We start from the raw sequence: 16,781 nt of genomic DNA, 5'->3' as shown, positions 1-16,781 counted from the left end.
TTAAAAAAAAAAAAAAGAAGAAGGAAAAAACGAGAAGAGAAACTCAGTCTTAATGACATGTCAGGACTCACACAAGAAGATTCTGTGTCAAGGGGAAATAGCCAGATTCCAGCCACCTTAATGCATGTGGTGCCCTCCCACCTGTGACACTTGAAGGCAACAATGAAATGTTTCACAAAGACACAGCCACCGGCAGAAAACAAGCTCGGGGTCTGAGTTGGAGGCTCTTAGGGCAAAGCTGGAAACGTCGCTCACCTTGGCCTTCTCCTCAGACATCATGTACAGCTCTTGCTCACTCATCCACGCCTCAGCCTCAGCAGCATCGAAGTAGTACTGCTGGGCCCTGTGAGCCTCCTCAAGCCGCCTGTGGCGCTTCTCGGTCTCCTCAATGAGGAGACCCCATAGCTCCTTGAGGTCAGCGAGCCTCCGTCGAATGGCTTCGGCGTTGAGGCTGCTGCTGTCGGTGACAATGTTTTGGCTCCTCTCAAAGATGTCATCAATGCGAGGCTGGTGCCCCTGGATTTCTTTCTGGAGGGTCTGTGGGAACGGGGAACACACAAAAAAGGCTTGCTGAGACGCAATGGCAGGCTGTTTCATGAGGGCCAAGGGGAAATAGTGAACCTTCAAAGCTCTCACACATTCTCTGCTCTGTAATTTGGAGCAATTATTTATCAGACTGAGCTAGCCCAAGCAGAAATGCTTACCTGATTTTTCTTTATTAACAGCTGCACAGTCTGGAGGTTGTGGCCATGATCTGTGGAAGTTGCCAAAGGCATCCTCTCTCCAACCCACAACTGGAAAAAATTACAAATTTAGGTGGTCAGGACCACTCAAAAAGAACAAATACTTGATGCAAACAAAAGTGCAATAGAAGATTAGCAGGGAGGCCAGCTTGAGAGAGAAGGCGTATTCGATCCCACTGGGAAGGGCTGCCTGAGGAGCCTGCCCTTCTTGCCCAGTACAAGGTGAGGGCTAGTCTTTCAAAGCTTACTTCATCCTCGCTGCTGGATCCCCTCGAGTCCTCACCCTTAATTTATTTTTAAAACTACTATTCTAGGGGCAGTAAAAGCCTAGAACATCTTTAGAATGTCAAAGAGAACAGTAGAGTTGCATTTTGTATGAATATATAAAAGCATGGGCTTTCACAGCCCAACTCACCAATGCAGCCCAAAGTGAGTCTAACAAAGAAGCAAGAATGTCCTAATTAAGGCAGGACAGGTAAGGAAGTTTATGGAAAAGCCCCTTGCATAGTGATGGTCTACTTACAATCTCATCCTCCACATCCCTGTTGAACTGATGGATCTCTTTAGAGGCCAGCAGATTATGCTTTCTTTCATTCAAGGGCTCCAGCAGTTCCATGAACTTGGTCTGCACAGTGAGGCGCTTGCTGTCCACTTCGTCAGTGCTCTTCCCCTCCTGACTCAGGGCCTGGGCCTGGCTCTGGAGCTCCTCGATCTCCTTCTTCCGCACCTCCATCTGGTTCTCCAGCATCTGAGAACAGAAAACAGACCAACTGTCACACCGGAGACAAGGGAAAACACACACAGTCCACAGTCCTATAAAATGTTTGTTTTGAGGACTGGCCAAAATGGAAGACTGACTATTAATTTATATAATGGAGAGCCCAAGAAAGGATTCTTAACATCTATGAAACAATCATTAATCCCTTCCCAGGATTTTTAAACTCAGGAACAACATTCGAGTTTATCCAGGAATTCAGAAGGCAAATGACAAGAGAAACAAGAATTAATTATGGGGAAAGGACAGTCTTCATCTGCTTGTTCAGATGCCATAACGATGCTGGAAACCCATTTAACCATCAGGAAAAGGTAATGGAACTTAAGGTTCCAGTTCTTTTAGGCAAAAGGAATAGCTAATGTCATCATCATCTCTCAATTTCTTCAATCAGGAGGCTGATTATTCTTTTTCTTAAATACTGGATCAGCAGGTGAAAACATACTAACTGCTTATCTACATGAGGAGAATGAGCCAAAGTGAAAGCAGAGGAGTCTCAGTCAGGGAACGACACACTGGGAATACCATACGCTAACGGTTGAGAAACAGGGGGGTCCCCTCTGGGAACAAATGGGCTCCTTTCTTAGGTAAGGAAGTAAACAGCCATGAGTAAAAACTACCTGTAGCAAAACTCCTTAATGCATAATAGTGTAGCCAAATAACTGCATCAGTTAGCAAAGGGAAGGGTGGGGATCACTCTGAAGAAACAGGCTTCAGCACTCGGCAAAGACACTTCCACATTGACTGGTTCAAAGCAGAACCGTTGGGCTGGGGACTCGGCTGCACAAGCCAAAGCTAGCCAGGGAAGCCACTGGAAGCTTCTGCCACCAACCTGCTTTTCCTCAACCTCACTGAAGCTGTTTTCTTGCCAGTGTGAAGTAAATTCATTCGCCTTTAGAATGCTCTACCATGACGTCCAAAAAACAAGTACATAAATAAAATTTATGACCCAAAAAGTACCCTGACCAACTCAGATAACTGATACATACCCACTAGATGTTATACAGCAAAGTATGTGAAAAGGATTTCCCTGTGTAAACCTCAGAACTGAATGAAATGCATATTTACTCAACTATTAAATGGTGATACTATCCGTCAACTAAGATGATGACAATAAAAAGAAAAGCACTGCCATGCACAGACACCCAGTATTTCTACTAATATGTATCTTTCCAGTTGATTCTGGAAATGTCCCATGATGCTGTCAAGACAAACACTACGCTGGGTTAAAACCCCTCACAGAGAAGGCAGGTGGTTGAGAACACAGTGGTGAGTTAGGGCTATAAGGACGATGGCAATGAAACAGAAAGAGGCCTGAGTATGTGGCTGCCTCGCCCACTTGCCTGTTGCTTTTTAAGCAGGATGTTGACGCTGGTAAGGTCTTTGCCATAGTCATCAGACTGAATCTGACTCTCCAGGCCGTGCAGCCATTTGTCCAGATCTGCACAGCTCTGGGTGAAAAGTTCAGCCTTGTTTGCATCAAAGAGCCGCTGGGCCTTGGTCTGGGTGGTGGACTCGAGGACTTCCCACATGTTATGTAAACCAGTGAGTTTTTCCTTCACCACAGCTTCCGTCTCAGGCTTTTCTGAAATGAGCTGCATTCCTTCCTGGAAAACATCAATAAATACAGTTTGCTAGAGAACAAAGGGCAATGTGAGAAACAACCCTACGATATTTAATCTGTGATTCACCTATTCATTCACATAAGGTTATGGCTTAATAAAATGGACAAGGGCCTAGTCTATGTACACTACACGGCTTTCCAAAGAGTGCAGCAAGAAGTGACTGTTGCATGATGAAATACTTTCAACAGGGGCAACGGGAAAATGCTAATGACTTATGACTTCCACTGCACTTGGCTCCCGAAGATGGTAACACATCACTTTAACCATTAAGAATCTGAAACAATATAAAAAGTCTGAGGAAAAGAAGGAAGGGTGGGGAACTTCACCTTCATGTTCAGTTATGCTGCAGAGAATCTCCCTGTGCCAAGATGATACGTACTAAGTTACCATAGTGCCTGGTCACACAAGAAAAATCGAGGAAACTGAAAATACGTAATATTTCTAAATTCTGTGTAAATCATCAGTCTCTGTCACAGTCTAGGACACATGCTGTGATCAAGAAGGTGGGACTCTGCCCAGGAGGCTCACAGCCCATCATCTGCAGCAGGTGAGAAACAAATCGAACAACTAGTACTCACTAAAAGACAAATCAAGCATTTTGAACCACAACTGGTTGGGTTTCTGCTGTTCTCCCTTCTAGCAGGTTAAAGCTGGCATTTGGTTTAGTGGGAGAGGCCCTGCTTCTGGCAGGGTAACTTCTGTATGGGATCAGATGGGACTTAAAAATGCAGGAGAATGTGCTGAAGAGAAGAGCTCATTTCCCACCTGGTTCATTTTCTTGCCATGGCCACACCACCCAAATGGGAGTCTCATCCAACATTTTAACTCACCTTCTCAATTTTGTCAAGCCATTCTTTGTTGGATGCAAGTTCTGCCATAAATGCTTGATGTTTTAACCATTTACTATGCAGATTTCTGGCTTCATCATAAGACATGTCCTGGGCAGTAAGCATCTTTTCATTGATCCAAAGAGATAACTAGGAAAAACAAAAATCAGAAAAATGTCAGAGATTGTAATCACAGACATCAGCCTTTTTTCTGCCTGGAAAGAGTTGTGTTATGTTGTACTACACATACTGCATGTTTCCATGTCAACTGACAACCAAATATTTACTTTACAACTCTGACCCGTCATGACAGGTTATCTCCATTGTACGGGAGATGTACCTGAGCCTTGCTCCAAAGTATCTAATGTTAAATCCATAGGTACAAAAAGCTCTCTGAGCCAGCCTTCGAAGGGTTTGGCACGCACAACCAGCCTTTCCCCTAAAGGCTTGTGTTTAAAATTCTGCCCTAACCAGTCCAAGTCACTTCTTTTTCTTCCAAATACTTGTGCCAGCTATACCATGTTAATCGTGATTAACTGTCTTTTACTTTATTCGGTAACCTTTTTATCCTTTTAGTTCTTTCTATTACATATTAAAAAGACCAAACACAAAACCCCACTCTTTGATCCCTCCCCTCCCTTCACAGCGTATCTATGGGAATGCCAAAAAGCATAAATAACTTGCTCACTGTAGGAGCAAGGCAACAATGATGCCCTCTTAAAGTTTCCTTCAAGTTTGAGTCACCTTCACCTTTTTTTCTATAGCCTCTATTTCTCTAAAGAGCCTTCCATTCAGACTGAGAACACTCCACAGGATTTGATTTTGAGACCCAACATGTCTACTTGGATCTGAACTCTGCAAAGCATCACAAAGCCTGCCAGCTGCTGACAGATCTAAGAAGGGAGTTCTCTCACGAGGCTTGGGGTGGGAGGCAGCCCAACGCGAGGCCCTGGACACACTTCTCTTGCTGGCTTTCATCCCAATTTGCTCGGCTCCTTACTGCCTGCCTGTAGTTGGCCATGCCAGGTCCTAATTCCTACCCCATACACAGCACTAACCCGGGAAGAGCTTTTTGTTTGCCCAAGAGAAATATACACAAAGGAATGTAGGATCAGGCCAGAATCAGAAGCAAAGGTCTTCAGAGACCATGTCCCTTCTCCTGTGTGACCATAAGAAGCCCACTTCTTACACCAGTCGCTGCCAAAACAAATTTGCACCCTCATGGTCCAATCTTCAAGGTTTAGAGATTTCTGTGCCAATCTCCAAGGCATAGAAAACCAAAAGAACACTTACAGGATCAACATTTCTAAGACCATTCACTCACACTCGGGGCTACTGCTGGGAAAGGCTTCCCTGCAAATGTGTTTAAATAATAGCAAGTCTGTTCTTTAAAAACAATGTCAAGGAGGCTGACACAGGTCACAGGAGCACCCTTGGATCTGAAGGTGGGTGAACTCCCAGTCACCATCTCTACTTTCTCAGCATATTCACCCACTGTACAGAAGGGAGTGGAGGTAGAAAGCAAAAGGTAGTGAGATCTTAGTTGTTATTCTTTATTGAGGTGAAAAACCAGTAAATCTCAAAAAGCCCTTTGTAAGCTAGGACCACAGATTGGTTACACAACAGAGACAGTAAACTTCCTACTTTAAAAGAATTATCTATTTTCCAGTTACCTGAGTAGGCAAAACCTGAAATACTATGGTCATTCATTCGGTCCAAGGGGGAAAGAGGTTAAAAGGAAACCAAATGGTAAAACTTTCCCCGTGTTCCACATACACACAGATTATACACAATAGAAGGCATTTATCCAAAGTGCAAAGGACATTCACATATTTTCGCTATTCATAACCACCTACCCAGAGAGATTTAAAAAAAAAAAAAAAGAGCTACATAAAAATCAGAGGCTTATAAACAAATCTGCTCTTTGCTGAACATCATCCTACAGATAAAGCATCATGCGATACAGCACAATGAAATGGATCTATGGAACTTGCTAGTTCATCAACCCTTCATCAGCACTCTGGAATCAGAACTGCAGTTATTATTTGTGGGCATTTACAAAGGTCATTTAAGAATATACTCATTCTCTGCAGAAAAGAACACTGTGCAGATTGGAAAAGGATAGGAAAAATGCTTTGATCACTGAATCAAGCTTTTCAAAGCAAAGCAACGGAACTTGCTATCCCTGGTGCCACATGAGTCTAGCTTTACTGCCCTCTTAAAAAAACACATCAGTTTCTAAAAACAGGAGTTATGGTATGAGAGAATAAAACAGAAAAGCAGTAACTTCTAAATCATTTTCCAGGAATACACATCAAAATAATGCTACAAAAATTATGATGTTCTTTATATCCCCATCTACAACTGGGGATAGGGGAGCCCCTGCAATAAATTTCCCCATCTAGGCAGTGGTTAATGGGAGTGGCAACCAAGGCAGATCTCACAACTCCTGCCTGCTCCAGCCAAGGCACTACAAGGAAGGGACTACGACAGGGACAACGTGGATTCCCTAGACTTTGGATGATACCAGTACCCAGCAATGGTATTAATTCTGACCTCTGGGTGCTAAGTTTCTAGAAGCATAGAAGGTAGATTTTCAAATGCAAAGCTAGTCCATACACAAACTCCATTCTCAGAGATCCTGGCTTAAAACGTACGTATTTTATTTTATTTTATTTTTATTTTTTTTTATTTTTTTAATATATGAAATTTACTGTCAAATTGGTTTCCATACAACACCCAGTGCTCATCCCAAAAGGTGCCCTCCTCAATACCCATCACCCACCCTGCCCTCCCTCCCACCCTTCCCTCCCTCCCACCCCCCATCAACCCTCAGTTTGTTCTCAGTAAAACGTACGTATTTTAATGATGCTGAATGATACAGAGCTCACGGCCAAAGAAAACTACATACCAATGCTTTGCTTGCACTTCTACACCAGGGTTTTGGAGCCCCCAAACCTGCCCTAAATTCTGTCACTACACAGAAACTGTACATGCTGATGTGGGAGGGATTGCACCCCCCACCCCCAGCATCTATGGTTATACTAACTTTTTATTATTTATTTTTAGAGAGAAAGAGAGCGCAAAGGGGAGGAGAGGGGGGTACAGTGAGACAGAATCTTAAGCAAGCTCTATGCTTAGCTCAGAGCCCAATGTAGGGCTCAATCCCACAAACCTGGGATCATGACCTGAATCGAAATTGAGTCAGATGATCAACCAACTGAGCCACCCAGACACCCCTAGATGTACTTTTTTTTAAACGTTTATTTTGAGAGAGAGAGAGAGAGAGAGAGAGTGAGTGAGAGAAAGTGAGTGTGGATGAGAGCGTGCATGTGAGTGGGGAAGAGGCAAAGAGAGGGAGACAGAAAATCCCAAGCAGGCTCCCTGCTGTCAGCACACAGCCCAATGAGAGGCTCAATATCATGAACCATCATGACCTGAGCCAAAATCAAGAGTTGGACACCTAACCTACCAAGCCACCCAAGCGCCCTGAGATGTAGTAACTTAATGAGGCTAGAAAGAAAGGCTAAAACAGGAAGACTCAGCAGAGCAGTCACAAAGAGACCTGCACATCATTCCCAGGATGTAAGAACCCAGCCAAAACCTTTCTGCACATAGGGGAAATCCCAGTAGGACTGAGCCCTCGAGGCATGCCCAGCAGTCACTGGTGCATGTTAAGGAGTGAACTACTTGTAACCAAGGGTGCTAATTTAGAACAAGTGCTAACAAAGCTCTAATGACCTAGTAAGACCATTTCCTGTGATTCTACTGGGAAGGACTATTATTTTACCCACTTACTTTTCCCATGTTTCTACTTATGAATCCACACATGTGTAAATGGAAAATAGGGAAACTCCAAATGGATTTCTTTCAAGGGTTCCTCTCGTCTCCTCACCTCCTGCTCGTTTTCCAGCATTCTTTTTCCCAAATTTAGCCTAGGTTTCACCATGCTGAGGTTCATAACTTTCATCTCATTAAACTTGCCTTTTAAGCAAGAGTATGGAATCCTACTGGCTCCCCGCTTCCCCCTATATGGGCTGAGGTTAAAATGAGTCATCGATGGTACTACAAGGGAAACATCAAGGGATAATACAGGGACCTCCAATGTGTGGAAGGCACAGCCCAGGCTACGGACATCTCCTGACCCCTCCAATGAGTAAGAGTCACTTGGTATTCACTATGGCACAACATGTGGCCCAATACAGCTAACTTCAGATCCCATTACTCTCCTCTACGTCCTGTCCGGGGACACAAATACCTCTTTAAATAAGCATCCTATCCAAATGGGTTATTAATGCTTGGGTGCCACTTGAAGAGGCATTCCTGTTTCCTGCTTGTCTGGCTCCAGGCAAATCCCCCAGAGACCTAGATTCATCAGAGTGGCACAGAAAACTGACAGACCCTAAGCTACATAGTTTAGGGGCTTTCCTTCTGAAGGTTTAGCTGCTGGAGCATATTGCAAGATTCAGAGTAAGACAGCAGCTGAATGGATATGAAGGATCGCTTCTGTCACACGCGATCTAAGCGACTGCTGTTAGGGCTGTATTACTTCTAACACACAGCCACGCATTTGCATGCAAGGTGTTGTGATGATTTCAGTCACATTCTTTGCACACGACCCGATCTCGTCCCCACACCCTCCGATACCCTTCCCCCAAGGCCCCTGCAGCTTCACTTGGATATTCTTCATCCCATTTCTGCCTCCGAGTGGATTTAACATAATAAACCAGAGAGAATAGAGTCTCACTGGTATTCTCCGGCAGAGAGAAAAAATGCAATGTGCTCCTGAACTCACACATGTGAAGGCAGCCAGATGCTTTTCTCCAACTAGCTTGCAGAGAGACTGCATTTTTCTGGCTAACTTTAGCTTTCCAAGTTTGTTTGTGCACATATCAGGGGAGCATGAAATAGTATGAGAATCATCAGATTAATACCACATGTTAAAACTCAGAAGTTTGAAATCAGGAGTGCTGCTCTTGCCATGTTAGACATGTATTCAAGGAGCTTGAAAGATGGTTATTTCAAAGTCTTCAGTGAGTAAGAAACTCAGTCTGTATTTTTTAAATATTTGCTTTTTACCTAGATAGCCAGTTCCAGTACTCCTTAGTTCTTTCCTTCCATACCAGTAAGCATGTATTACTTTAAATAGTTAAAACACGGCAGTAAATGCATTTACAATACAGAATATCCTAGGGTGTCACTGCCTTCGACAACTGAAATGTTCTAGATCTGCACTGTCCAACGTGGCAGCCGCTAATCACAGTTGGCTAAGAGATGTGATAGAAGACAGAAGAGCTACACCTTGATATGTACAAAAGAAATAGCCCCATGTGTGGCTAGGGTCCACTGTCATGGACAGCCGAGTTCTGGACTATTCTAGATTAGAAGAATCTAGTTATTCTAAGTGGTAGCTTGCAGGCTGGAGAACTGATGAGAACTGTCACACTGCCCCAGCAGGAAACAATGAATTTCTGGGCCTTGATTAATTTTATAATTCAAGGGCTCTTCTGTTAAGTGCTCTGGATCTCCTCAGAAGCAAGGAAGGGAGGCATACCTCCTGACAATCTTGCAGGAATTTCTGAAGATCCCGGTTGTCCTTCAAACGCATCAGAAGCTCGCTGGCTGCCTCGCGATTCTTCCTATGTCTGTTTATAATAATAACAAAAATAACTTTTAAAAAAGGAGACAGAGAATCTTGAAATACTGATTTTACAACTCAATGTCTTTCCTGGGTTTCTATATATGACGACAGCAGTATGCCTGTACTGTTTTAATTATGTCAAAAAGGCAAGATAAATGAGAGAATTCAGCATCCTCCAAATGAGTAAGCCATGGTACGAGAGACCAAAATACTGTCCAAGCCACAAAACAGGCAGAAGAGGCTGTCAAATGAGCCATATAAATCCAGTGCTTCCTAATCTGGTGCTGGGGGAAAAATCTGGGCATGTACTGTGTACAAATCTCCATCTGGGGCACTGAAGGAAAATTTGAAACTTACCTTTAAGACACTGGACTAAGAAATTATAGACAACCATACAACCAGCTTTAAATTAATGTCTCCTAAATAAATATTCTGTCATCTTGAGAAAAACTCCCTCCAAATGACAATTAACCAAGAATGAAAATTTTGATACCTGTAAGATTATTTATCTACTAAATCCCACTTTATTAACAGGTAAGGGTAACCAAGGTTTAATGCAGCTAAAGCACAAAATCTTAAGCAAAATTGGTAGGAGCTGCTGAACTTGGTGAACAGCAAGGGAAATGGTGTGCTCACTCCCCACCCTGAATGCCCACCCTTCGCACACACCGATGAGGCTCCAGAACTTAGCAGCAGACTTCCCTCATGTGCCCGGTGGCTTAGGCTCACCAGAGACGGTGAAGAACAGCCATGTGAGTACTGGGAGTGCCAGGAGAAGGATGGCCTTGACACAGTTCTGTGGCAACAGGGGAGAGCCACAGCACACCAAGAATCAAGCAGTGTCATTCTAATACGGCTTCCCTGATATTCCCGAGGAACCTAAGCCCAGCCAGCCAGCCAGTGAAGGACATTAACTGGGGGAGATGAGGACGCTGGGTTTCCATTCTGATTCTCAAAGTCATCTCCTGCTGCATTTGCCTGGGCAAGGTCTCTCTCGTTCGGCCCCCATGGAAGGAGGAGGAAGACCACGACCTGATTCTCTATGATGCCCAGAAAGAGCAGCTCAGGGAGCACTAGCTGCTGACTTTCAAGAACCCTCTTTGGGAGCAAGAAAGATCATACAGCCACGCCGTGGGTCACACAAGCTCTCAGTGAGTGCTGGTGGAACAAGGAACCGTGGCAACACTGCCGCTACCACGTGCCTGGGGAACGGAAGGAAGGGCTCTCAGCTCCTACAGGCGCTGGTGACTACAGAACAACTGGAATGATATGAGCCGAAGTAATGCTGCCAGGTATATGCTAGTTACATAAAATGACTTTCTAATTTTTTATTTTTAGTTGAAAGGGGTTTTATAGCTTCAGAAACAGGGGTCTTAGTATGTTTAATCACTTAGGTAAAGTGCAAAAATAGAAAAATACTTTTTAAGTAATGCTAAATGGAAAGTGTATGCATGTTCAGTGGCACAATTAGAAAGCAGAAACTGAAATGGCAGGTGCTAGAGGTGAGATTCATGGCTGTAGCTTCTCTCCCAACATTTTTAACATTCTGTTGCTTTCATAACAAAAAAATAAAGGCCAAATCCTCTTAACTGCAGTGATATCCTTTCTCGGATACCAAAAATTAAAAAAAAAAAAAAATCATTTAAAGACTGTTAGTGTATTTGGGCTAAAGGAATTAGGTGTTTAAAAACGGGTAGGGAAGGAATGTCCAAAAAAAGTTTTTTAAGTTCCCAAACCTCAAATTTCAGGCACTATTTGTAGGGAGTTTTAAGAATATAAAGCCAATCCTTCAGGAGGAAGGTTAATTTGAGTTGGAGTCAGGCACAAAACCCAGGAGGTCCAGCCTTTACTCAGAGGCCTTGAATAAGGATCCTAGTCCTTTCCCCAGTGTCACACCCAAGTGCTCAGAAAGCAAGGAGGAACCAGAAACTGGCAGCTATAGCAGGACATGCATCCTTGAAGCTCAAGGCAATAGTGGAAATAAAAATAACTTCAAACACTGAGAAGACTCACCAGGACAGAAACAACCAGACAGAATCCTGAATGTATCTTACATATTCAAGTCACACACATACAGCAGACTTCTGTCCGGCCAGTCTTTCTCTTCTAGTGGGACCAGGGAGAAGAGAAAAGCCAAATGGTGACTTAGGGCCCCGTGTCCAAATGACACAAATCTACGAGAGGACAGGATGATGGCTTCGGAGGGATATGCTTCTCATTGTAAAAAACAGTTACACGGGCAGTGGACATGGCTGCTGACTCAGAGAACCTTCGAGAGAAGTCAGTGTGGCTTCACTGCTCACCAGTGGTAACCAAAGGCATTCAGAGAAGGCCTTTCAAGGCTGGATCATCAATTTAACTATAGGAAAGGACCATCTAAAACTTGGCCATAGTTTCCCATAGTCCTAAGGGTACTTTTTGTTTGGGGCAAGGTTAAATCTCTTGCTTTGTTTCCATCTCTCACCTCCTATCCCTATAATAGGACTCAGAAGCTCCTTCATCCTCTGAGGCGGATGCTGGGTCTAACTCTGGTTCTTATAAAAAGTAAAGAACCACAGGTGCCTGAGTACAACAGATGGGTAATATGTAAGCTTCTTTTCCCACTGAGATAGGGTCTGGCTTTATGAAGTTAGATCCCATTTCCTTGCTCACCCAGTACTGCAATGTGTCTGGAACTTCCTTGGAGCCAGGAAGCTCACCCAGTCACACCCCTGGGGCGGGCTTGGACAGCAGGCTACTTTCCACCCAGGCATGAGCACTTTAAAGGTCACTTGTACCCCACCCACATCTGTTAGGAGCCAGTGTCTTTGTTCTGGTACTTTTTCATTTCAACAAACTCAGTGGTAATCGACAAGATTTCCGGAACATAAGCACATTATAATGACTTTCGCATTTTATGAAAATAGCTTCACAACAGCATCAGAAAGTTTGTGGACAGGGGATGAGATCTGAAGATTTAGATATTTATACTTAGCTTGCACCCCCATAGCATCTGGAATTCCCATATTTGTGTATTTTGGTAACAGACAAGTATCCTCTGAGGTCAGTTTCTGATCTTGAGGCCTCTGGGGATATTAAAGTGAAACCAGAATTCATTTAACATCAGCTGAGGACAGCGTAGACCTCCTGAGGGCAGATCAATGGAAAGACCCTTCCCGCATCCATCTTTCTTATGTTTATGGACAGCATTTCCCATTTCTTGTGCTTTTTTTTTTTTAAGTAGGCTCCTTGCTCCATGTGGAGCCCAACAGAGGACTTGAACTCATGACCCTGAACTGAGCTCAAGAGTCAGATGCTTAACCAACTGAGCCACTCACATCCCTCCATTCATCCTCAAGACAGAAATCCTAAGAAGGCTTTGGAACCCCTGGAGCTCAGGTTCCAAATCAAGGGCAAAAGGAAGGTTAAACCACAACCGAGTGCTGCTGAAAAGTTCTGTCATACACAGGATTCTCCATTGACAACGTCACCTGCTTCCAACAACCCCTCACAGCTGCAGCACCAGGGGACGTATAAATACATGCAGGAAACTACAAGGCGGCTGCACGTCTGCCTCGAAGCACGTGTCCCTAACGGCCAAGCCCGCCTTCAGGAAACCAGCTGTGTGCATCTGATACAGATGAACATGAGGTATTATATTTACAAAATAACTGGAGACTTAACATTAGGAAGAAAGGAAATTCTTTTTCTCTAAGTTAAGAATACCTGGCCTAATTTTTATTTTTCACACTCACTCAAGGGTTTGGTGGAGGGATTTCCCCCCCTTTTTTTGTAGCTACTTAAAAAGCAACAGACACAAAATTATAATTAATATATGTCATACCTTATTCAATAGTAGCACCCTCAGAATATATGGTTCAGGCTCTGAATCAGTGAAAGAGACAGACTGGAAGTGCTAAAGCCAAAAGCTGAATCGTCATGGGGAGGGAGTAATTTCCCCTTTCAACCTATATGATAAAACGTTAATCTGGCCCAGGGTCTCAGGAGATGCTCTTGGACATGGTAAGCAAGGAAACGCTCTCAGCAAGAAGTTCTTCCTTTTCACTGAACTTGAAAGTCAGAAAAGAAGCCTTGAGGAAGAACTTGCTTCTTGATGACATCGGTTTCACGATGAGCCCTTAAAAATCCAACCCAAACCGGGACCACGGAAGGTTGACTGGAACAGAGGCTAGGCAGCAGATGGGCCAGACCAGAACCGGCCTGTGCTGGTACATCCAGATCTTGATCTGCCCTGACTTCGCACTTTAGTAACCACCAAGGCAGGGTAAGAATTAAGTTACAAACAGAGCGCATAGGCCCTCAGTCAGGGAGAAAAACCTTACAGAACTCCAAATAAATGAGTAAACAAATAAAAATTAAAGAAGAGCATCCAATCTTGGAGATGTCTTGGCAGAAGAGGAAAGGGGCTTTTCTCTCATCAGAAAAAAAAAATCCTATCAAGGCATTATCCAAGCCAATTTTCTGAGAAGGGCCTGATAACATTCCTTTGTGGCTGTGCCAGGTACGTAGGACAAGGAAACCTTGCCCTCCCTTGCTACTCCCTCCGAAAGGCTTCAGAGGAGTCCTGTGTGGATGAAGGTGAACATGGGCTTAGCTGGGGAAATGTGGCTCTCAGAGTCCCACCAGGTGACAGGCTATACATCAACTCTCCAAGGGCATGGCTCATATCCAACTGCTACTTGGCATCATGAGGGCTCTTACAACCCTTTGATTTAGTATTAGTTTGGCTTCTCACAGCTTCTTTTCTTTTGTGGACACCTGCACATGCTTGACCATAAGAACTACAGTGCCAGGTAGCCATGCAACTGCTCACTGATTTTCTGTGAGGCAGGGAGATTTTCTGATAGATTAAATTTTGCCAGCTGCCCATATTTCACTCACTGGGAAATTTATACCCACAGTCCCAAGGATGTCTGGCCAGTGATTCAGAGGCTAGAGAGTCCCAGGGTGCCAGACTCCCTCAGAAACCTCGGAACACTGTACCTGTCATCAATGGAGTCCACCTTCTCCTGGATGCGATCTGAGTTGATGTTTCCATCGCTCACCAGCCTCCGGCCTGTCTCCACAACAGCATTGATCTTCTCCTCATTGGCATCCATGGTGGTCATGAAGTCCTCTTGTTTTTTAATAGCTGCTTCAGCTCCTTCCAAGGTGGTAGGCATTTCAGTATGAGCCAAAACATATTCCTTTTTCAAAGAGAGAAAACCAAAATCACAGCAGGATGAAATATTATGAAATACAACTCATTTTCAGAATAATGAGAGCACTGTTTCCCATATCCTGGGTTTTTGTGTAACATACTTCATTACACTTGCTTCATTATTCTTAAATAAAATTATCTACTGAATCAGAAAAAAACAGAAGTTGGGAGGGGAAAATACCTAGTGGGATACCATAAGGAACTAAATTTCCTTAAGTGGTTCCATGTGCTAAATTTTTCTCTAAAGTGAGTGAGGACAGTAACCAAAGCTTTGTGCATCAGCCACCAGGGTCCTCTCATATGCTCATGAAGGCAATAGTGACATACTCTTCAAACGCTCTCTTAAAAAGAGAGATTAACAACCCTGATGTTGGCCACCATCTTCAGTTGTTTTCTTTCCTGAGTTTCTGACTCAAAGTCCCTCTTAGAGCAAGGGAGACAGAACCACTTACTCCTCCATGAAAAAAACAAAAAAAACAAAAAACTCAAGCAAACAAAAAAACCAATCAAACAAAAAAATCCCTCACCGCACCTTTCAAACTGTCAAACTGGATTGCTCTCTCACAGAATATCGCCAACTGACGTGATACCATGAGGACATACTATGAATGTAACAGCCCCTCAGAAGCAGCTGAAACAGAAGAGGACTCTGCAGATGAGGTGCTCCTGCAGGGACCTGCAGCTCCCATCCCCTACACTGTGATGGCTTTCAACACCTTAGAAGTCGGGGAAAAGAGCCTCTCAGATACCCTTCTGCCTCCACACAGGGATGCTTTGAAGCAGCAGCCTGCTCTACAAGGAAGGAAGCAAAGGCAGTGAGGAGAGGTACCTGGTTGTTAAGGAAGGCCTCGGCCTGCTTCGTGTCCCTAAGGAACTGCTGGTAGGCATGTGATTGGGACAGGAGATTCTGCCTGTTCTCCCACATTTTGTGCAGCTCGTTCCACCCGGTGTCCAGGGCCTGTAGCCGCTGCCGCAGAAACATGTACTGGGCGTCGGTCTGTCCCTGGGTGACCATCTCGCCCATGTCCCTCATCTTCTGGTAGTCCTCCTCGTAGTTGTCGATCTCGTTTTTGATGTTCTCATGCTGCGTGAGGAGCTTCTCTGCCTCAGTCAGGGTGTTGGGCATGTCTTCAGAGGCGATGGCCGTCTGGGTCCGGGAGAGCCAGGACTGGAAGTCGTCCAGGTCCCGCAGGAACTGCTGCAGCTTGCTGGCCTCTCCCAGGGAGGCCTCGCGGTTTTTCAGGGTTGTCTTCATCTCTTCCCACACGTCGCTGATCTCGGCCAGCCGAGACAGGATGGCCTGAGCCTGGTCGGGGTGCTCAGACTCGAGCTTCTCCGCCTCTTTCTGCAGGTCGCTCAGCTTTGCCTCGATGGCCACCAGGTCCCGCTCCATGCCGGTCAGCTTGCGCTGCAGGGCCATGACGCCGGCCAGGTCGTTGCCCAGGTCCTGGGTGGACTCGATGACCTTTGTCTTTTCTCGAATCCAGGATTTGGTTTCATTGCACTCAAGGTGGTAGTTCTGTATGCTCAGGGCAGAGAGAAGAGCGTCCTTCTTCCTGTCGACCAGCTCTCGGAACTGACTCCACCTGTGAGTGCAAGGCCATGGAGAGAGAGTCATGTAAGAGACAGGCTGACAGCCCACGGCTGGACAGTCACATTAACTGCAGTGGTCATTTCCTCTCTCAATCTCTTCTAGGAATACATACATGCTTTTTGGAAAATCATCTCACTCTGTATATGGATACCAAATATTATCAAAATAGCTCAGGGACACAATATAATCTGAAAAAACCAGTCATGAGAGGCACTTGTTCAAAGAGCTCCAATGGAGCTGTGACAGCAGCACATCTGTCCCCCAAAGAGTCAGTTACTTTTCTGTAACTGCATTTCTGCCATGTGCATTTTACTCACCTCTGAACCGCACCTAATGAACATTTTCCAAACCCAAAACCTGACAGCAACCTTCAGAGTCA

The 16,781-nt window shown here is 44.5% G+C and overlaps 1 protein-coding gene across 5 annotated transcripts in view; it reads right to left on the bottom strand.

The window, feature by feature from the left end:
* SPTBN1 (spectrin beta, non-erythrocytic 1) overlaps positions 1-16,781 on the bottom strand; it is a 199,180-nt gene that overhangs the window by 27,922 nt on the left and 154,477 nt on the right. For all 5 annotated transcript variants that reach the window (XM_049650248.1, XM_049650244.1, XM_049650245.1 and 2 more), the window contains 8 exons: positions 15,638-16,394; positions 14,592-14,794; positions 9,522-9,612; positions 3,971-4,117; positions 2,859-3,122; positions 1,267-1,491; positions 705-794; positions 256-537 (listed from right to left, as the gene is read on the bottom strand). In XM_049650248.1, coding sequence (XP_049506205.1) covers positions 256-537; positions 705-794; positions 1,267-1,491; positions 2,859-3,122; positions 3,971-4,117; positions 9,522-9,612; positions 14,592-14,794; positions 15,638-16,394 — 2,059 coding nt within the window. The remainder of the gene's footprint in view (positions 1-255; positions 538-704; positions 795-1,266; positions 1,492-2,858; positions 3,123-3,970; positions 4,118-9,521; positions 9,613-14,591; positions 14,795-15,637; positions 16,395-16,781) is intronic.

The sequence above is a fragment of the Panthera uncia genome, assembly GCF_023721935.1.
Source record: "Panthera uncia isolate 11264 chromosome A3 unlocalized genomic scaffold, Puncia_PCG_1.0 HiC_scaffold_11, whole genome shotgun sequence".
Lineage (NCBI taxonomy): Eukaryota > Metazoa > Chordata > Mammalia > Carnivora > Felidae > Panthera > Panthera uncia.
This window is presented reverse-complemented; position numbering and strand designations above follow the sequence as displayed.